This window comes from Rattus norvegicus, chromosome 6 (genome assembly GCF_036323735.1).
Source record: "Rattus norvegicus strain BN/NHsdMcwi chromosome 6, GRCr8, whole genome shotgun sequence".
Taxonomy (NCBI): domain Eukaryota; kingdom Metazoa; phylum Chordata; class Mammalia; order Rodentia; family Muridae; genus Rattus; species Rattus norvegicus.
In genome coordinates, this window is record NC_086024.1 from 9,534,754 (window position 1) to 9,549,275 (window position 14,522).

At 37.1% G+C, this 14,522-nt stretch overlaps 1 protein-coding gene across 44 annotated transcripts in view; it reads left to right on the top strand.

Moving 5' to 3' along the window:
* The window catches only part of Nrxn1 (neurexin 1), a 1,146,022-nt gene that overhangs the window by 603,394 nt on the left and 528,106 nt on the right, over window positions 1–14,522 (top strand). For 24 of the 44 annotated variants that reach the window (XM_063262410.1, XM_063262413.1, XM_039112822.2 and 21 more), the window contains 2 exons: window positions 3,524–3,697; window positions 10,830–10,949. In XM_063262410.1, coding sequence (XP_063118480.1) covers window positions 3,524–3,697; window positions 10,830–10,949 — 294 coding nt within the window. Of the gene's footprint in view, window positions 1–3,523; window positions 3,698–9,880; window positions 9,908–10,829; window positions 10,950–14,522 lie in introns of all 44 variants that reach the window. The other 20 variants (XM_063262405.1, XM_063262407.1, XM_063262423.1 and 17 more) reach the window with 1 other exon arrangement.

Below are 14,522 nucleotides of genomic sequence, written 5' to 3' on the forward strand. Positions count from 1 at the left end.
ACCCCGAAGTATTTAGTTAAGTGAATGAGTGCAGGCAGCACATTCGTCTATTGATATTAGATCGATATTAGATATATTAAAGTAGAAACCTCGGCCGATACTCTACAGGGTTCAAGAAAGAAAGGTTTTCCAGTTTATTTTTTTTTCTAATTTCCCTTGATTTCTATTTTGAGATGTGATTGTTTAAGTTAATGATGGTGGAAACTTGAAATTTTCTGTTTTCCTTCTGTTGAGTAATTTCTTTTTTGTTTTTTCCCTCCATCTTTATTAAATTGGGTATGTCTTATTTACATTTCAGATGCTATTCCCTTTCCCGGTTTCCAGGCCAACATTCCCCTATTCCCTCCCTTTCCTCTTCTATATGGGTGTTCCCCTCCCCATTCTTCCCCCATTACCACCCTCCCCCCAACAATCACGTTCACTGGGGGTTCAGTCTTGGCAGGACCCAGGACTTCCCCTTCCACTGGTGCTCTTACTAGGATATTCATTGCTACCTATGAGGTCAGAGTCCAGGGTCAGTCCATGTATAGTCTTTAGGTAGTGGCTTAGTCCCTGGAAGCTCTGGTTGGTTGGCATTGTTGTTCATATGGGGTCTCTGTTGAGTAATTTCTCTTTTACAGTGTTGACCATCAGAAATTACCTCTATACTAATCTTTTATAAAGTAGAGAGATAAAGAGAAACCTGAGCATTGGTTCCAGACACCGGGTCCCCATCCCGGTGCCTACTGAACTGCTGTTTACCTTTTTACTCTTGTGACTGGGACATTCCCTGGTCAAACTCAGTCTCCTCTCCCTGGAACACCTGGAACAACAACAAGGTGGAGAAAGGAACGTTCTATAAAGTAGTATAAGTTTCCAGATAGCTAAATCTATCACGGAAGTGTTCACTCACAAGGATCTTACTTCCGCTTTTGGGTTATTCTGAGGAAACTTCCTCCATCTACATTATTGTCCTGAATCTACCTGCAGTGCTGATACCCAGCAGGGGTTGACTTTTAAATTAGAAAACAGTGCCCTCCTTTTGACATTCACCAATAGCTATGCTTTCAGGATGATGCTTCTATAACTACATCTTGCCCAGCTGCATTGTAAGAAAGTTTTACTTTCCTTATGTAAATGTCTATACATTAGTCGCATTCCTAGAGGAATCTAGGTTTGAAAAGTCAAGTGCAGGAAGCTAAGTTTATGCCTTTGGTTTATGACTCAGTCCCTTCTGCAGCACCTAAAACACAACGGCTTGAAGCCGAAGTGAGTGAAAAGACAAAGGAGAGAATGGAAATGAGGAAGAAAATGATAAAATAATACAAAATTAATATTGTATAATGAACACTGTGCTATCCTTAAATATCAAGGGTGGGTGATGACTTATCAAGTGCCATTTAGGAGATGGGAGAGAAACACAAGAATGCCTTCTGCACGAATTCCATCAGTGGCTCACTCTTGTAATGAAAACAGCTTTTTTGGTAGAGCCATAGGGCAGATTATCAGTTCTTAGGGCTTTTGTAATATTGATAAAGCAAATACTTTCATTCTCAATATTTTCACCAACAGCATTCAGAGTATCAGATTTAGGGCTTTGTTGTGCTCTCCTTGCAATCTAATGTCTTAGCTTATGATTGTTTGTGAACACTGGTAGAGGATATAAACTGTCTGGATTGAAGGCCAATGATTTCATTAGAACATTTCAAGTAATGCTGTGAACACCAGTTCTTTCTCTCAATCTCATAAAGACAGCACAGCAGCCTAGATGAGTATTATGAATGCACACATTTTTTAATACTAGTAAAATTATACTGAGTGTCACGTTGTTCAGGAGATTAAGGTAAAAGAGACATTTCATGGATAGAAGTTAGAGAAGTAGCTGACAGGCGTATGTCAGCAGAATTTGCAGTCTCGAGCTGAAGATTACAGAATTCTGAGGTCGCCCTCCTTACATTGTGTATTGAGCTCATTAATTACATTGACTAACTATCATGTGGTCACTGTGAATGATCTGCAGACCGGATAAAACAGGTACCCAATACTGCTTGGAAACTTGAGGAAAGCTAACCTAGGAGCCTATAGACAGCAAAGCGGAGCAGAAGTCTCCATCTGAAGCACAGGAGAGCCAGGGACACACATTAATAACTTCTTTAAAACGTCTTCCAAAGTAACACAGAGTTAAAAGTGGTGTTGTTTTTAACTTAGTACAGAGACATGTGAAGAATTACATAAGTTAAGACTATAAAAGGATTGAGTCAGTGAAGAAGATACTCAAACAAAGACAAAAAACTACAACTGGTACAAAGAATAAAAGATTATAGGCTGCCCAGCCCCAAATGATACTTGCATAACACAAATTCCACACCTAAGACTCAGGCAACATGGAGGAAGAGGTGCAGAGGAGCCAAAAACCAGGAAAGCTGCTGTGGGATGTGTCTGCTAAAATGACAAGGAAGCAACTCCTATGGTACCTCAATGACATGACCACCCAAGTAAAGATGTGAAGAAGGACAGTAGCAATAGCCATACCAATACATGAGGCAGAAGTCACACAAGGCTCCACCCATACCAACTATAGACAACTGAAAAAGCTGAGAGCAAGAGAAAGAGTTCATTGAAGAGATGAGTCCCTGATTGAGTACCTAGTTCGGCCCTGAAATTATATACATAGCAAGTAACATGAAAGGAATGAGAAAGTTATAGATAGATAGATAGATAGATGATAGATAGATAGATAGATAGATAGATAGATAGATAGATAGATAGATTTAGAGGATGTGTGTGTGTGTGTGTGTGTGTGTGTGTGTGTGTGTGTGTGTGTGTAACATTAGCAACTAAAGAAAAAGAATCCATGATTTCAAAAGGGAGCAGGAGGGCAGGAGGATACACAAGAGATGATGAAAGGAAGAAAGCAATTGGGGGAGATTATGTAAGTATACTTTAATTGAAAAAAATAAGAAAACAAAAGGCAAACAAAGTGATAGTGCAGAATGTGACTTTAATCACTAAAGCCTTTCAGATTGTGGTATTGAATTAAGAAAAAACTGTAAGACTCACAGCCCTGAGGAAATTTTGTTTTATAATAATGCCTTCCACTTTATCTATTACATACTTTCACTTTGGCAGGGGATCCATAATTGTCACATGTCTGGTTCCTCAAAGCAACACACAGGATAGATTTTGTTATTCTAGACTTTGAGTTGGACTTTTTGATAATGGGAGAAACTGCCTCAGAATATAGAGTTCTAAGTACCTGAGTAAATGTTGTACAGGTATCTGCATCCCCTTGGCTACATTCTTTTCATTTGGTGTAAATCCAAACAGTGCTTTTTCTAGTAGCATCTAGAAAAATGTCAGCTGTTCAACATTATTCAAATGTTACATTATTTTGTATTTTAAAGAAAAGTATAAAGTAGGTCATACATTTACCTTGTTAATTTAATATAAAAAAAAACACCATCTCTTTTGTTATCCTCCTTACACTATGCGGTCATAGTTATGCTGAGATACTTTTGTGATAATTAAATTGATCTTTCCACAGGTGACTTGTATATTGGAGGAGTGGCTAAAGAAACATACAAATCGTTGCCGAAACTGGTCCATGCTAAAGAAGGCTTTCAAGGTTGCCTGGCATCTGTGGACTTGAATGGCAGGCTTCCAGACCTCATATCTGATGCTCTTTTCTGCAATGGGCAAATTGAGAGAGGATGCGAAGGTACTATATCTATTTTTATACTACGCAATACAACCAAAATAAAGGTTTAATTAAAACAACTCCCCTCACCAGCCAGCAAAACTTCTGCTAGTCAGCAGCTTTTTACTTAGGCTTAAACATCTTTATTCATGTTTGGCATATTTTATTAGTAAATCTTATATTTTCTGGATTATTTGCAAGAAAATACTAAAGTCCAATGTAAATAGGGGCTGTAACTACAGACCTTGTCATCTCTTCCTAGCAGAAGATAATTTGGCTAACTAGCATATGAATCAGTTTCATAATGCTATAATTATAATCAGATACCTGTTTAAAAGAAAAAATATTTATTCCAGTAATTATAATGTATTTAACCCATTTTGAAAACTTTATATTCACTGGGATGAAAACTAAGAATATGGCTCAAATATTCAGTCTCAGATCACTATTTTATTTTATTTTATTTTATTTTTTATTGGATTTTAATTTACATTTCATGTTATTCCCTTTCCCAGTTTCCCATCCTTAATCCCCCTATCCAATCCCCCATCCCCCTTTCTTCTATGAGGGTGTCCCCCACCTCTTCCTGCCTTCCCACCCTGACATTCCCCTACACGTGAAGGTCCAGCCTTGGCAGGGTCAAGGGCTTCTTCTCCCACTGGTGCTCAACAAGGCCATCCTCTGTTACATATGCAGCTAGAGCCATGGGTCTGTCCATGTGTACTCTTTAGGTTTAGTCCCTGGGAGCTCTGGTTGGTTGGTATTGTTGTTCTTATGGGGTTGCAAACCCCTTCAGCTTCTCCAGTCCTTTCTCTAAATCCTCCAGCAGGGATGCCATTCTCAGTTCAATGGTTTGCTGCTAGCATTCGTATCTGCATTTGTCAGGCTCTGGCTGAGCCTCTCAGGAGACAGCTATATCAGGCTCCTGTCAGCATGTACTTCTCAGCTTCCTCAATATTGTATAGTTTTGGTGGCTGTATATATATGGGCTGGATCCCCAGGTGGGGCAGACTCTGAATGGCCATTCCTTCAGTCTCTGCTCTGAACTTTGTCTCCATATCTCATCCTATGAATATTTTTGTCCCCCGCTTTAAGAAGGACTGAAGCATCCACACTTCGGTTGTCCTTCTTCTTTAGCTTCATGTGGTCTGTGGATTGTATCTTGGGTAATTTGAGCTTTTGGGCTAATATCCACTTATCAGTGAGTGCATACCATGTGTGTTGTTTTGTGATTGGGTTACCTCACTCAGGATGACATTATCTAGTTCCATCCATTTGCCTATGAATTTCATGAAGTCATTGTTTTTGATAGCTGAGTAATATTCCATTGTGTAGATGTACCACATTTTCTGTATCCATTCCTCTGTTGAAGGGCATCTGGGTTCTTTCCAGCTTCTGGCTATTATAAATAAGGCTGCTATGAACATAGTGGGACATTTGTCCTTGTTATATATTGGAACATCATTTGAGTTTATGCCCAGGAATGGTATAGCTGGGTCCTCAGGTAGTACTATATCCAATATTTTGAGGAATCACCAGACTGATTTCCAGAGTGGTTGTACCAGCTGGCAATTCCACCAGCAATGAGGAGTGTTATTTGCTCTTCACATCCTCATCAGCATCTGTTGTCACCTGAGTATTTTATCTTAACCATTCTGACTTGTGTGAGGTGGAATTTCAGGGTTGTTTTGATTTTTTTATGTATCCGATAGCAAATGATATATTATGTTTTGCCAAAAATATGTTTCTTATATTATCCAGGCCTACTGTAATGTGCTCAATTTCCTTACATTTCTTTCATGCTTTGTATCAGATCAAGATGTATAGGAATTATTTTTTTGATTGCTGCTTTCATTTTAGGTAATTTTACCTTCAACACCTAAAATTTTTGAGCCAATTTTACCTCCATAAGTCTAATTCAATAGCATTATGAAGAATTACATGGTTCTCTGTGTGTTACTATTTCTCCTTTAATGTTCAGTGTAGCTTGATCTATTTTGAAAATTCAGATTTATGAGGAATGCTGTATGAAGGTAAAGGAAGAACCAAATGTGAGCCCTCTTCTTAAGGAGATTGTGAGTCACCTCTTCTTAGCCAAAATAACATCATTATATTTAGCAATTACCTAAGTCTATAGAACTTTTTAATTTGAAATCAATTTTTCCTTCTCCAAAGCATCTATTTCTCTCAAAAGTAACTTAAATTCAAACTGTGGAAATAATAAAAGAGAGTATGAGTATTAATGGAAGTCTTTTTTTCAAAGCCATTTTATTGTCACCATCATATTTCCTTATTAATGAAAAACAAGAAAGACTGTGGTTCTCCTGTTGTTTAGGAAACACAATTACTAAACATATGAAGTGTTCCAATGGGAGAACAAAAGAAAATGAAATATACTTTTGTTACTTAGAAATGATCTAATAAGTGAGACTGGGTCATTTGTTGATTTGTATTTTAAGGGAAAGTTACTTCAGTTTCTGGATATTACTTTTCAAAGGTAAGCCTTCCTATAGATTGTATGGTAAGTGCTTGGCAACCACAAGGCTGGAAGAAGACACAAATATAAAGGACCTCACCCTAACACATTCTGCTAGTGAAGAATGGAAGGAAGGTTAATGGGAGCAGGATTGCTTACCAAATGTTCACAGTAATAACACTTGCTGTTGTTTCCAACCTAATTCAGTAGGCAATTTGTCCAGGATGCTTAATTATAGGTTTCTCTTCAATGGCCTCAAATTAGCTTCTAAATATTTAAACTCATTGTGATAGCTTATGGACTAGTCTGCTCATGTAGAGAAGAAGCTTTAAATATCTTGGTCTTAATTCTCGTTTCTTCTCAGGTTTTTCTTTATTCTAGGAATATCATCACATTCCTGACTTTCTGATATCATCTTTCCCTGATGGTTTCATTCCAAAATTAATTTGACCACTTCTGTTCTAAGAATAAGTTCATATAAACTTGTCATAGGTGAAATTGATGAGATTCACATGGTTTTAGAATTAGCAATTAAATTAGACATAGCCAAAGTATTATCTCTTTCAAAGACAGTTCTCTCATGGAATTTAACTCTTCCTCAGATAAGAGTCATGTAACTTCTGTGTGAATAGAAATCAGACGCCTTCAGGTTTTTTTTCCATTTAAATGGTTTCTTTCACCATCATCATGATCGAAGTCATTATTATTATTATTATTATTTATAATTTTTCTGTATTTTTTACAGTACGGATTTTATTCCCCTCCCAGTCCACCCTCTGACTGTTCCACATCCCACACCTCCTTCCCCCGACCGTCTCCACAAGGATGTTTCCACCCCACTCGCCCCACCCACCCCACCAGACTTCTAAATTCGTGGGGCCTCCAGTGTCTTGAGGGTTAGGTGCATCTTTTATGACTAAACCCATACCTGGCAGTCCTCTGCTGTATATGTGTTGGGGGCCTCATATCAGCTGGTATAAGCTGCCTAGTTGGAGATCCAGTGAGAGATCTTGGGGGTCCAGGTTAATTGAGCTTGCTGGTCCTCCTACAAGGTTGCCCTCCTCACCTTCCTCCAGCTTTTCCCTAATTAAACCACAGGGGTCAGTAGCTTCTGTCTATTGGTTGGGTGAAAATATCTGTATCTGACTATTTCAGCTGCTTGTTGGGTCTTTCATAGGGCAGTCATGATAGGTCCCTTTTTGTGAGCACTCCATAGCCTCAGTAATGATGTCAGGTCTTAGAGTTTCTTCCTGATCTGAATCCCACTTTGAGCCTGTCGCAGGACCTTCTTTTACTCAGGCTCTTCTCCATTTCTATCCCTTCGTTTCTTTCAGACAGAAATAGGGGTCAGAGTTTTGACTGTAGGATGACAACCCCATCCCTCACTTGATGCCCTGTCTTTCTGCTGGAGGTAGGCTCTACAAGTTCCCTCTCCCCACTGTAGGGCATTTCATTTAGGGTCCCTTCCTTTGAGTCCTGAGAGTCTAATACCTCCCAGGTCTCTGGTACATTCTGGAAGGTCCTCCCAACCTTCTACCTCCCAAGGTTGCCTGTTTCTATTCTTTCTGCTAGCCTTCAGGGCTTAAGTTCTTTTTCCCCACCCAATACCAGATCATGTTCCCTTCCCCTAACCCTGTTCCCTTTCCCTCCCAGGTTCCTCCCTCCCTCCCGCTTGTGGCTGCTTTCTTCTCCCTCCCAAGTGGGGCTGAGGTATCCTCACTTGGGCCCTTCAGCTTGTTGAACTTTTTGAGTTCTATGGACTGTATCTTGGGTATTCTGTACTTTTTTTTTGGCTAATATCCACTTGTTAGTGAGTACATACCATGCATGTCCTTTTGGAGGTTCCTCAGGAAATTGGAAATACATCTACCTGAAGACCCAGCAACACCACTCTTGGAAATATACCCAAAAAAATTCCCCATCATGCTACAGGGGCATGTGTTACACTATGCTCATAGCAGCCTTATTTGTGATAGCCAGAAGCTGGAAACAACCCAGATGTCTCATGACAGAAGAATGGATACAGAAAATGTGATTCATTTACACAATGGAATACTATTTAGCTATCTAGAATGAGGACATCCTGAGTTTTGCAGGCAAATGGATGGAACTAGAAAGTATCATCCTGAGTGATACCTTCAGTTCTTGATCCCACTTTTTCTGTTCCTAGGGCAGTCAGAAACTAAATAACTACTGATAAAACAACTAACAGAAGACTCCTCTATACCTAATTCTCTTCTAAGGATGAAATAGCCAATGATGATTATTTCAAGAAATTTATATTTCTTTAAATGGATACATACTGTTTTTAGTCTCTAACACCGTGGGATATTAATATATAGATCATTCAAATATGTTTGGAACACAACAAATAGTGAGCAAGTTAGTAATTTATGCTTAAGTTGAAACAATTATATATTCAGTTTTTCTGGGAGATTATTATTTTCGTCATTACTACTTATGACAATATTAGTGTTTTATTTATTATTTGGTGACACTAATTTTTATTACATATTAGTACTTATAGACAATTATATATTTTTTTGGTTCTTTTTTTCAGAGCTGGGGACCGAACCCAGGGCCTTGCGCTTCCTAGGCAAGCGCTCTACCACCGAGCTAAATCCCCAACCCATAGATCATTATATTTATAAAAGTGCACATCAGTTAGGATTACTTCAGTAATTTCCTGTGAACTATGCCTTTACTGAGAAAGTCATAGCATACGTATGTTTGTATGATACATGTTAAATTTCATTTGATAAAAACATGGTTTTATATAAAGACTAATTACAGAAAAATATTTATTTACTGAACTATGGTATCATGTAATATCATTATTGTTTGAAGTCTGTTTTCATGGTTTTTAAGAAAATATATAATTATTATTACCAGAAATAATAAATTATTTTTCATACCTTTTAAATGAATTATGTGCTTGTGTTCCCTTTTATGTTTTTATAAATCCTTTTCCCCAGTGTTTTCTGTAATAATTATTTACATGGAAGTTTATTAAACCTGAAAACAGTTAGGAAGGTGTAGGCAATGACAAGAACACCCTAGGATCTATAAGTCACATATACCCTCCCTCTTAAGAGTGACAATGAGCATGATATCTTGGAATCTTATAAAAAGAATATTCTCTAAAGAGGACTATATTGCAGGCCATTTCTACCATCCTTATGATTTTCTTCACCCACTTCAAATGGCACATGAATTCTGGTGCCTTGTCACCACAACAAAGCAGAGCTAAGGGACATTAATACATTACTGTCTTAAGTCAGAGTTGTAAGTGAAAGTTTTCACAAATAGAGAGGGAAAAGTCCACAAACAAGTCCTTTCTTGGTAAGGCCCATAATCTGCAGTGTGTGCACACATTGACACAGTGTAGGAACTGTTCCCATAAGCAAGTTGCTTAAGGAATCCATCCATAACTATGGATACAGGAGAATAGAGATCACGAGAGCCCTTTAAATTGGTCTTCATCTAGATTAATCATGACATGTATATAGACACATATAGTATAAGCTTCTAAAAATTACACGGCTTTCTCATTTTTTGGCTTCTCTTAAGGTTTATGGCTGTTAATATTAATTTGTTTGCTATACATAGCATTTTTTCTCTTTATAGCAGCATGCTTTTTGGAATCTAAACATTCTGTTTGCCCCATTTCCATATTGCTTACTAACATTAAATATATTTTGCTTTTTTTTTTAATTTTGCTGACAAAGTTGCATTGATGAAAGCTGACTTGCAAGGTAGATAGCCCTGTGTGTATAAAACAAGACTGAAACCCCACCATACGCAGTAGAAACCCTAAAATAACATGTTTTAAATATTTTTTAGTAACTGTTATTTGGGTTCAGAATTAATTTTCTCCTTTTGGACATTGTGCAAGAAGCCCCATTTTCTAGCATAGCTTGCACAAAGGCTTTCAGTCTTGGACATGTTTGTACAGTTACTGCCTTTAGTGCTCTGATTACACCTTTCTGGTCCTTGTTTTTCAATGTTTAGTTATAATTCTTTAGAGACAGAATAGCACTCCTTTTACATGTGTGTTCGACAGGGGCATGCCACTTATGTTGTTATTCATTTCATGTTTCCTGCATGATCTCGTCAAAGCATGTGAATTGATACTTGCCAACATACCTATACAGAGCACCAAGGGATCATGACCTCAGCCCCAGGGTATGTGTGGAAGCGGCTGGATCTCACAGGGCATTTTTCCATAAGTTTGTTTGATTATTTTTGCCAATCTTTATCTCAATTCCATGATCCTACAATCTCCATTTCTCATGGCATCTCTATTCATTGGTAAGAAGTTAAGGAGATCCACTCATTTGTAAAGACCAAATGGTGACAATCATTAATGATAGAATGAGATTACCCACTACCACCATGACCCTACTAGAAACTATCTACTTTCTTTAACTATCTGTTGGCTTAGTTACAGTCATGATGTATTTTTCTTTTATTTGAACCTTAAGAAGGCATTCATGTTAAACTTTTCAGATCCTAGTCCAGATGTGTGAACTTTCAAAACTAGCTTGAACATGTAATTTAAGGTGTTGGCAACTACTATTTGTGATCTAGCTCATGTAAAAGAACATTCTGGATTAAAAAACAAGCAAACAGAAAGAAGAGCAAAAGAACCTACGTGTCTTTTGGAATGTTTTACAGGGCCCAGCACAACCTGTCAAGAGGACTCATGTTCAAATCAAGGCGTGTGCTTGCAGCAATGGGATGGCTTTAGCTGTGACTGTAGCATGACTTCCTTCAGTGGCCCGCTCTGCAATGACCGTGAGTAACTGTCCAAGTGTACATAAATATTTGTCATTGTTTCAAAATACTCTTGCTGTCCAAGGTATACAGATAGAACTTCTTAAATCTCCTGTAATTCGACTGTTAAAGATGTGGCCCTCAGTTGTTTTCACACACAAAAATGCCCATTTTACTTTAGGTCTGTTTGTTAAGGAATATGGTTCTTAGTAGAGGTGGTTAATTTTCAAGTGTTGTAATTCTCTTTTGTTAGTTGCTTATAGCTATCTCATTGGAAAGAACATTGTTAATTTCCTATATGTGGAATTCTTGGCAAAATTTTGAAACTTCATATTACTTTGTACTATTTCTTAAGTTTATCAAGTTATTTATCAAGTTTGCAAGTTATTAAGTTTAAGTTTATATTTTTAAGTTTATCAGATCGTATCTTGAGGACCCTGGTTTTTGAGTACATTAGAAATTCTGTTTCTTCTACATCTCCTTAAATAAGCCCACTCTTCCCCATTCACTTTAAAAACACTATGCTTAATCATGGTTCTTCAAGACCTCCTTCTTGCCTTTTGTATCTACTTGAATTCTCAACTTTAATCTCATGGTATTTGCATGACAGGAAAGGTGGACCTCACATTCCATCACAGCCCCCTCCAGGGATTTTCATCAGAGTCTGGACAGTTAACGGCAGAATTCGCTGGCCAACAGGAGAATTCTGGTCATTGAACATTCACATAGGTCTTGCTTCATAGGACTTCACCAAAATGATAAAAACATCTTTGATTATATATTTAGGGTATCCACAATGAAGCCTCATGTTTGGCAAGTAGCCTACATGCATGCCTTGGGTTGTAAATGTTATGGCATGGATGCCAAAGTTCTAGCAGAATGGAGGAAGAGATATTATGGTTGAAGATTTGGGCTATAAAGAACGGGCCAAAGTTGATTTTCTATTTAAAGGTAGCTTAGAGTTTGGGTATTTTGTTTGTCTGGTTCCTTCCTTCCTTTCTTTTTTTCTTTCTTTCTTTCTTTCTTTCTTTCTTTCTTTCTTTTTTTTTCTTTCTTTCTCTCTTTTTTTGGTGGTTTTTTTTTTCTTTGTGAGAAAATAAGTGAATTATAATGTCAAAGATAGGGTCAAACTGAAATAAATCACAGAACCAAATGGTTGCAAACTGTGAATATAGCACAGTTCATCAGCTGTCTTTGGTTTCTACCTACAATATTGATTATAGAAAGCACAAACCAAACATATACCATACCTCCCTGAGAGACCATTGGAAGTTCATGGTGGCCAAGAGAAGGGGTTATCATATTTCTTCAGTGTATTACCCTGAACAAGTTACCTGGACTCCAGTAAATAATCTTCATTCCATGCTATGTAGATAACCCTGTTTACACATGAAATTAGGAAGGACACATGTTGAGAAGAAATAAGGTTTCAGCAGCGGGGTAAGACAGGACAATGGATTTGAAAGTAACAAAGATTCATTATACGATTATGAAAAATATTGTAAAAAGATAACAATACTTTAATAAAAATCCTATGCCCATGTGTATGTGGTCAACAAAAATTCCACTCATGTGGTTAATAGGACATAAAGCTGAAAGGAATATAAGTTGGGGGTTCCTGGGGGTATTAGGATAGAAGGAGTGAGGGGCAGATATAATTAAATACAATGAAAATATTAAATAATAAAAAAGAACTATTTTACAAGATCTTTCATGGTCAAACCACCATGAATGCAGAAATATCTGACCCTTGATTTTATAGGATCATCTTCTTTAGTATATAGTAGCTAGAAGCAGTAAAAATACATTGAAATGATCATTTGCATATGATATACCTTATATCTGCAAATCAAATTACTCCTAAAAACAATCTTTTATGAGTTATAAATAACCTCATACAAAGAGTCAGTGCACAATTACATATACAAAAAGCCAAGACAATTTTAAAGAACTCTCACAAATGCTTGAATAACAGCACGTGTTTATCCATAGCCCAGTGATTGCCTGCCTGCATTTGTTCCTGTTTGGACATGATGTAAACCTTCTTTCAAGGACAACCCGAAGACTGAGAATTTGTTATGATTTTATTATTGCAAAATTTCAATCCTGAATTCAATTTTGACAGATGTATGACTACATGTGTTAGTAGAGAGGGCTTTTTGGTATGAAAATATTTTTCATTTTGCTAAAGAACATTCTTTGCCAAACTCTGCTAAGCCATTTCCCATGTTTTACAAAACAGTTGCCATTTGGTTGTGTCAGAATCTATAGCCCATAAAGCAGTCGAATATGAAGAATGCAATTTTCTGTATGTGTTTGTTAGGCTTTTTGTAAGGAATATCCAAATCTGAACTTAGGTACCAGGCTGTCTTCAAATTAGTTTTTGCAGAAACTATTTAAATGTGGCTCTTGGGTGACAGAAGTGGGGATGGTCATGATAAGGCTGATTGTTATTTTCTTATGAATGGGTAAATGTCATTCAATAACTATGTCTGCAGATTCGTGCCTCTTGCACGGATCTGCACTGAATTATGTTTGAGATTCTCAGAATACATGAATGTTGATAAAGCCATTACCTCATACTAAGTTAACAGAAAAGCAAAGCATTTTCATGGTTTGAATATTTGTGTTCTCCTGTGATGAGGATTTGTAGATAAACATGACTATTTACAGGTGCATCTTATTTCAAACAGCTCTAATTTATATAAAACAGCCATAGTTATTTTGAAAGCCTTTAAGTAAAAGATAAGAATTAAGCATTTTGACATATTTTTCTGCCTTTTTCCATTATCATGTCTCCCCATCTCAGTTGGGTTCTTTTGTTGTTGTTATTGTTTTGTTCTGTTCCGTTCCTTTGTTTTTTCTTTCTAGAAAACACAAATAATACTGATTTGATTTTAACAAATACCTTTTCCTCCATTGATATTAACTTTACAATTAAGAAACAAACAAGCGAACAAGAAACCTAGAGTCACGGAGGGCATTTCTTATTTGTGTTTTATTCATATCACAGTGATTGAGTCAGGAATTCTGTGACTATAATCCCCCAAAAGGAAAATGGAAATAAATATTTCAATATACACAAAAAACCATACTGTGTGGAGACAAGAACCCCTGCCCCGAGTAAAATTTCTAAGTGTCATATATCTGAGATGGTTTACAGAGTAGATTTGAGTAACTAGGCATTTTTATTTATATTAGCCTGGAGACATAATTACCAGTGGGGTGATGGGAATACTTTATAACTTGCAAGTAAGATCTTGGATAAATCATACTAATTAATTGAATTGAAAAGAATCTCTCAAAAACACAGACATCTTTGTAAAGTGATGCCAGAGGCTATTTTGAAAGTTATGTGGGTTTTTATAAACCCCTTCATCCTTGGAGAATAGCCATCCTAGCGATGTACTCATTAAGAAAACAATTGTAGGCTGTTGGGGAGGAGGAGACGAGATTATGAATTCTACACTTCAAGACAGGATCTAATTGCAGGTTCTTGAATCATCATTATTTTGGCTTGTTATAGTAATGTTTTCATTGCTGCTCAATTCCCCTTTCCTCCCTCTTCCAATCCACTTTGTTTCCTACTTTTAT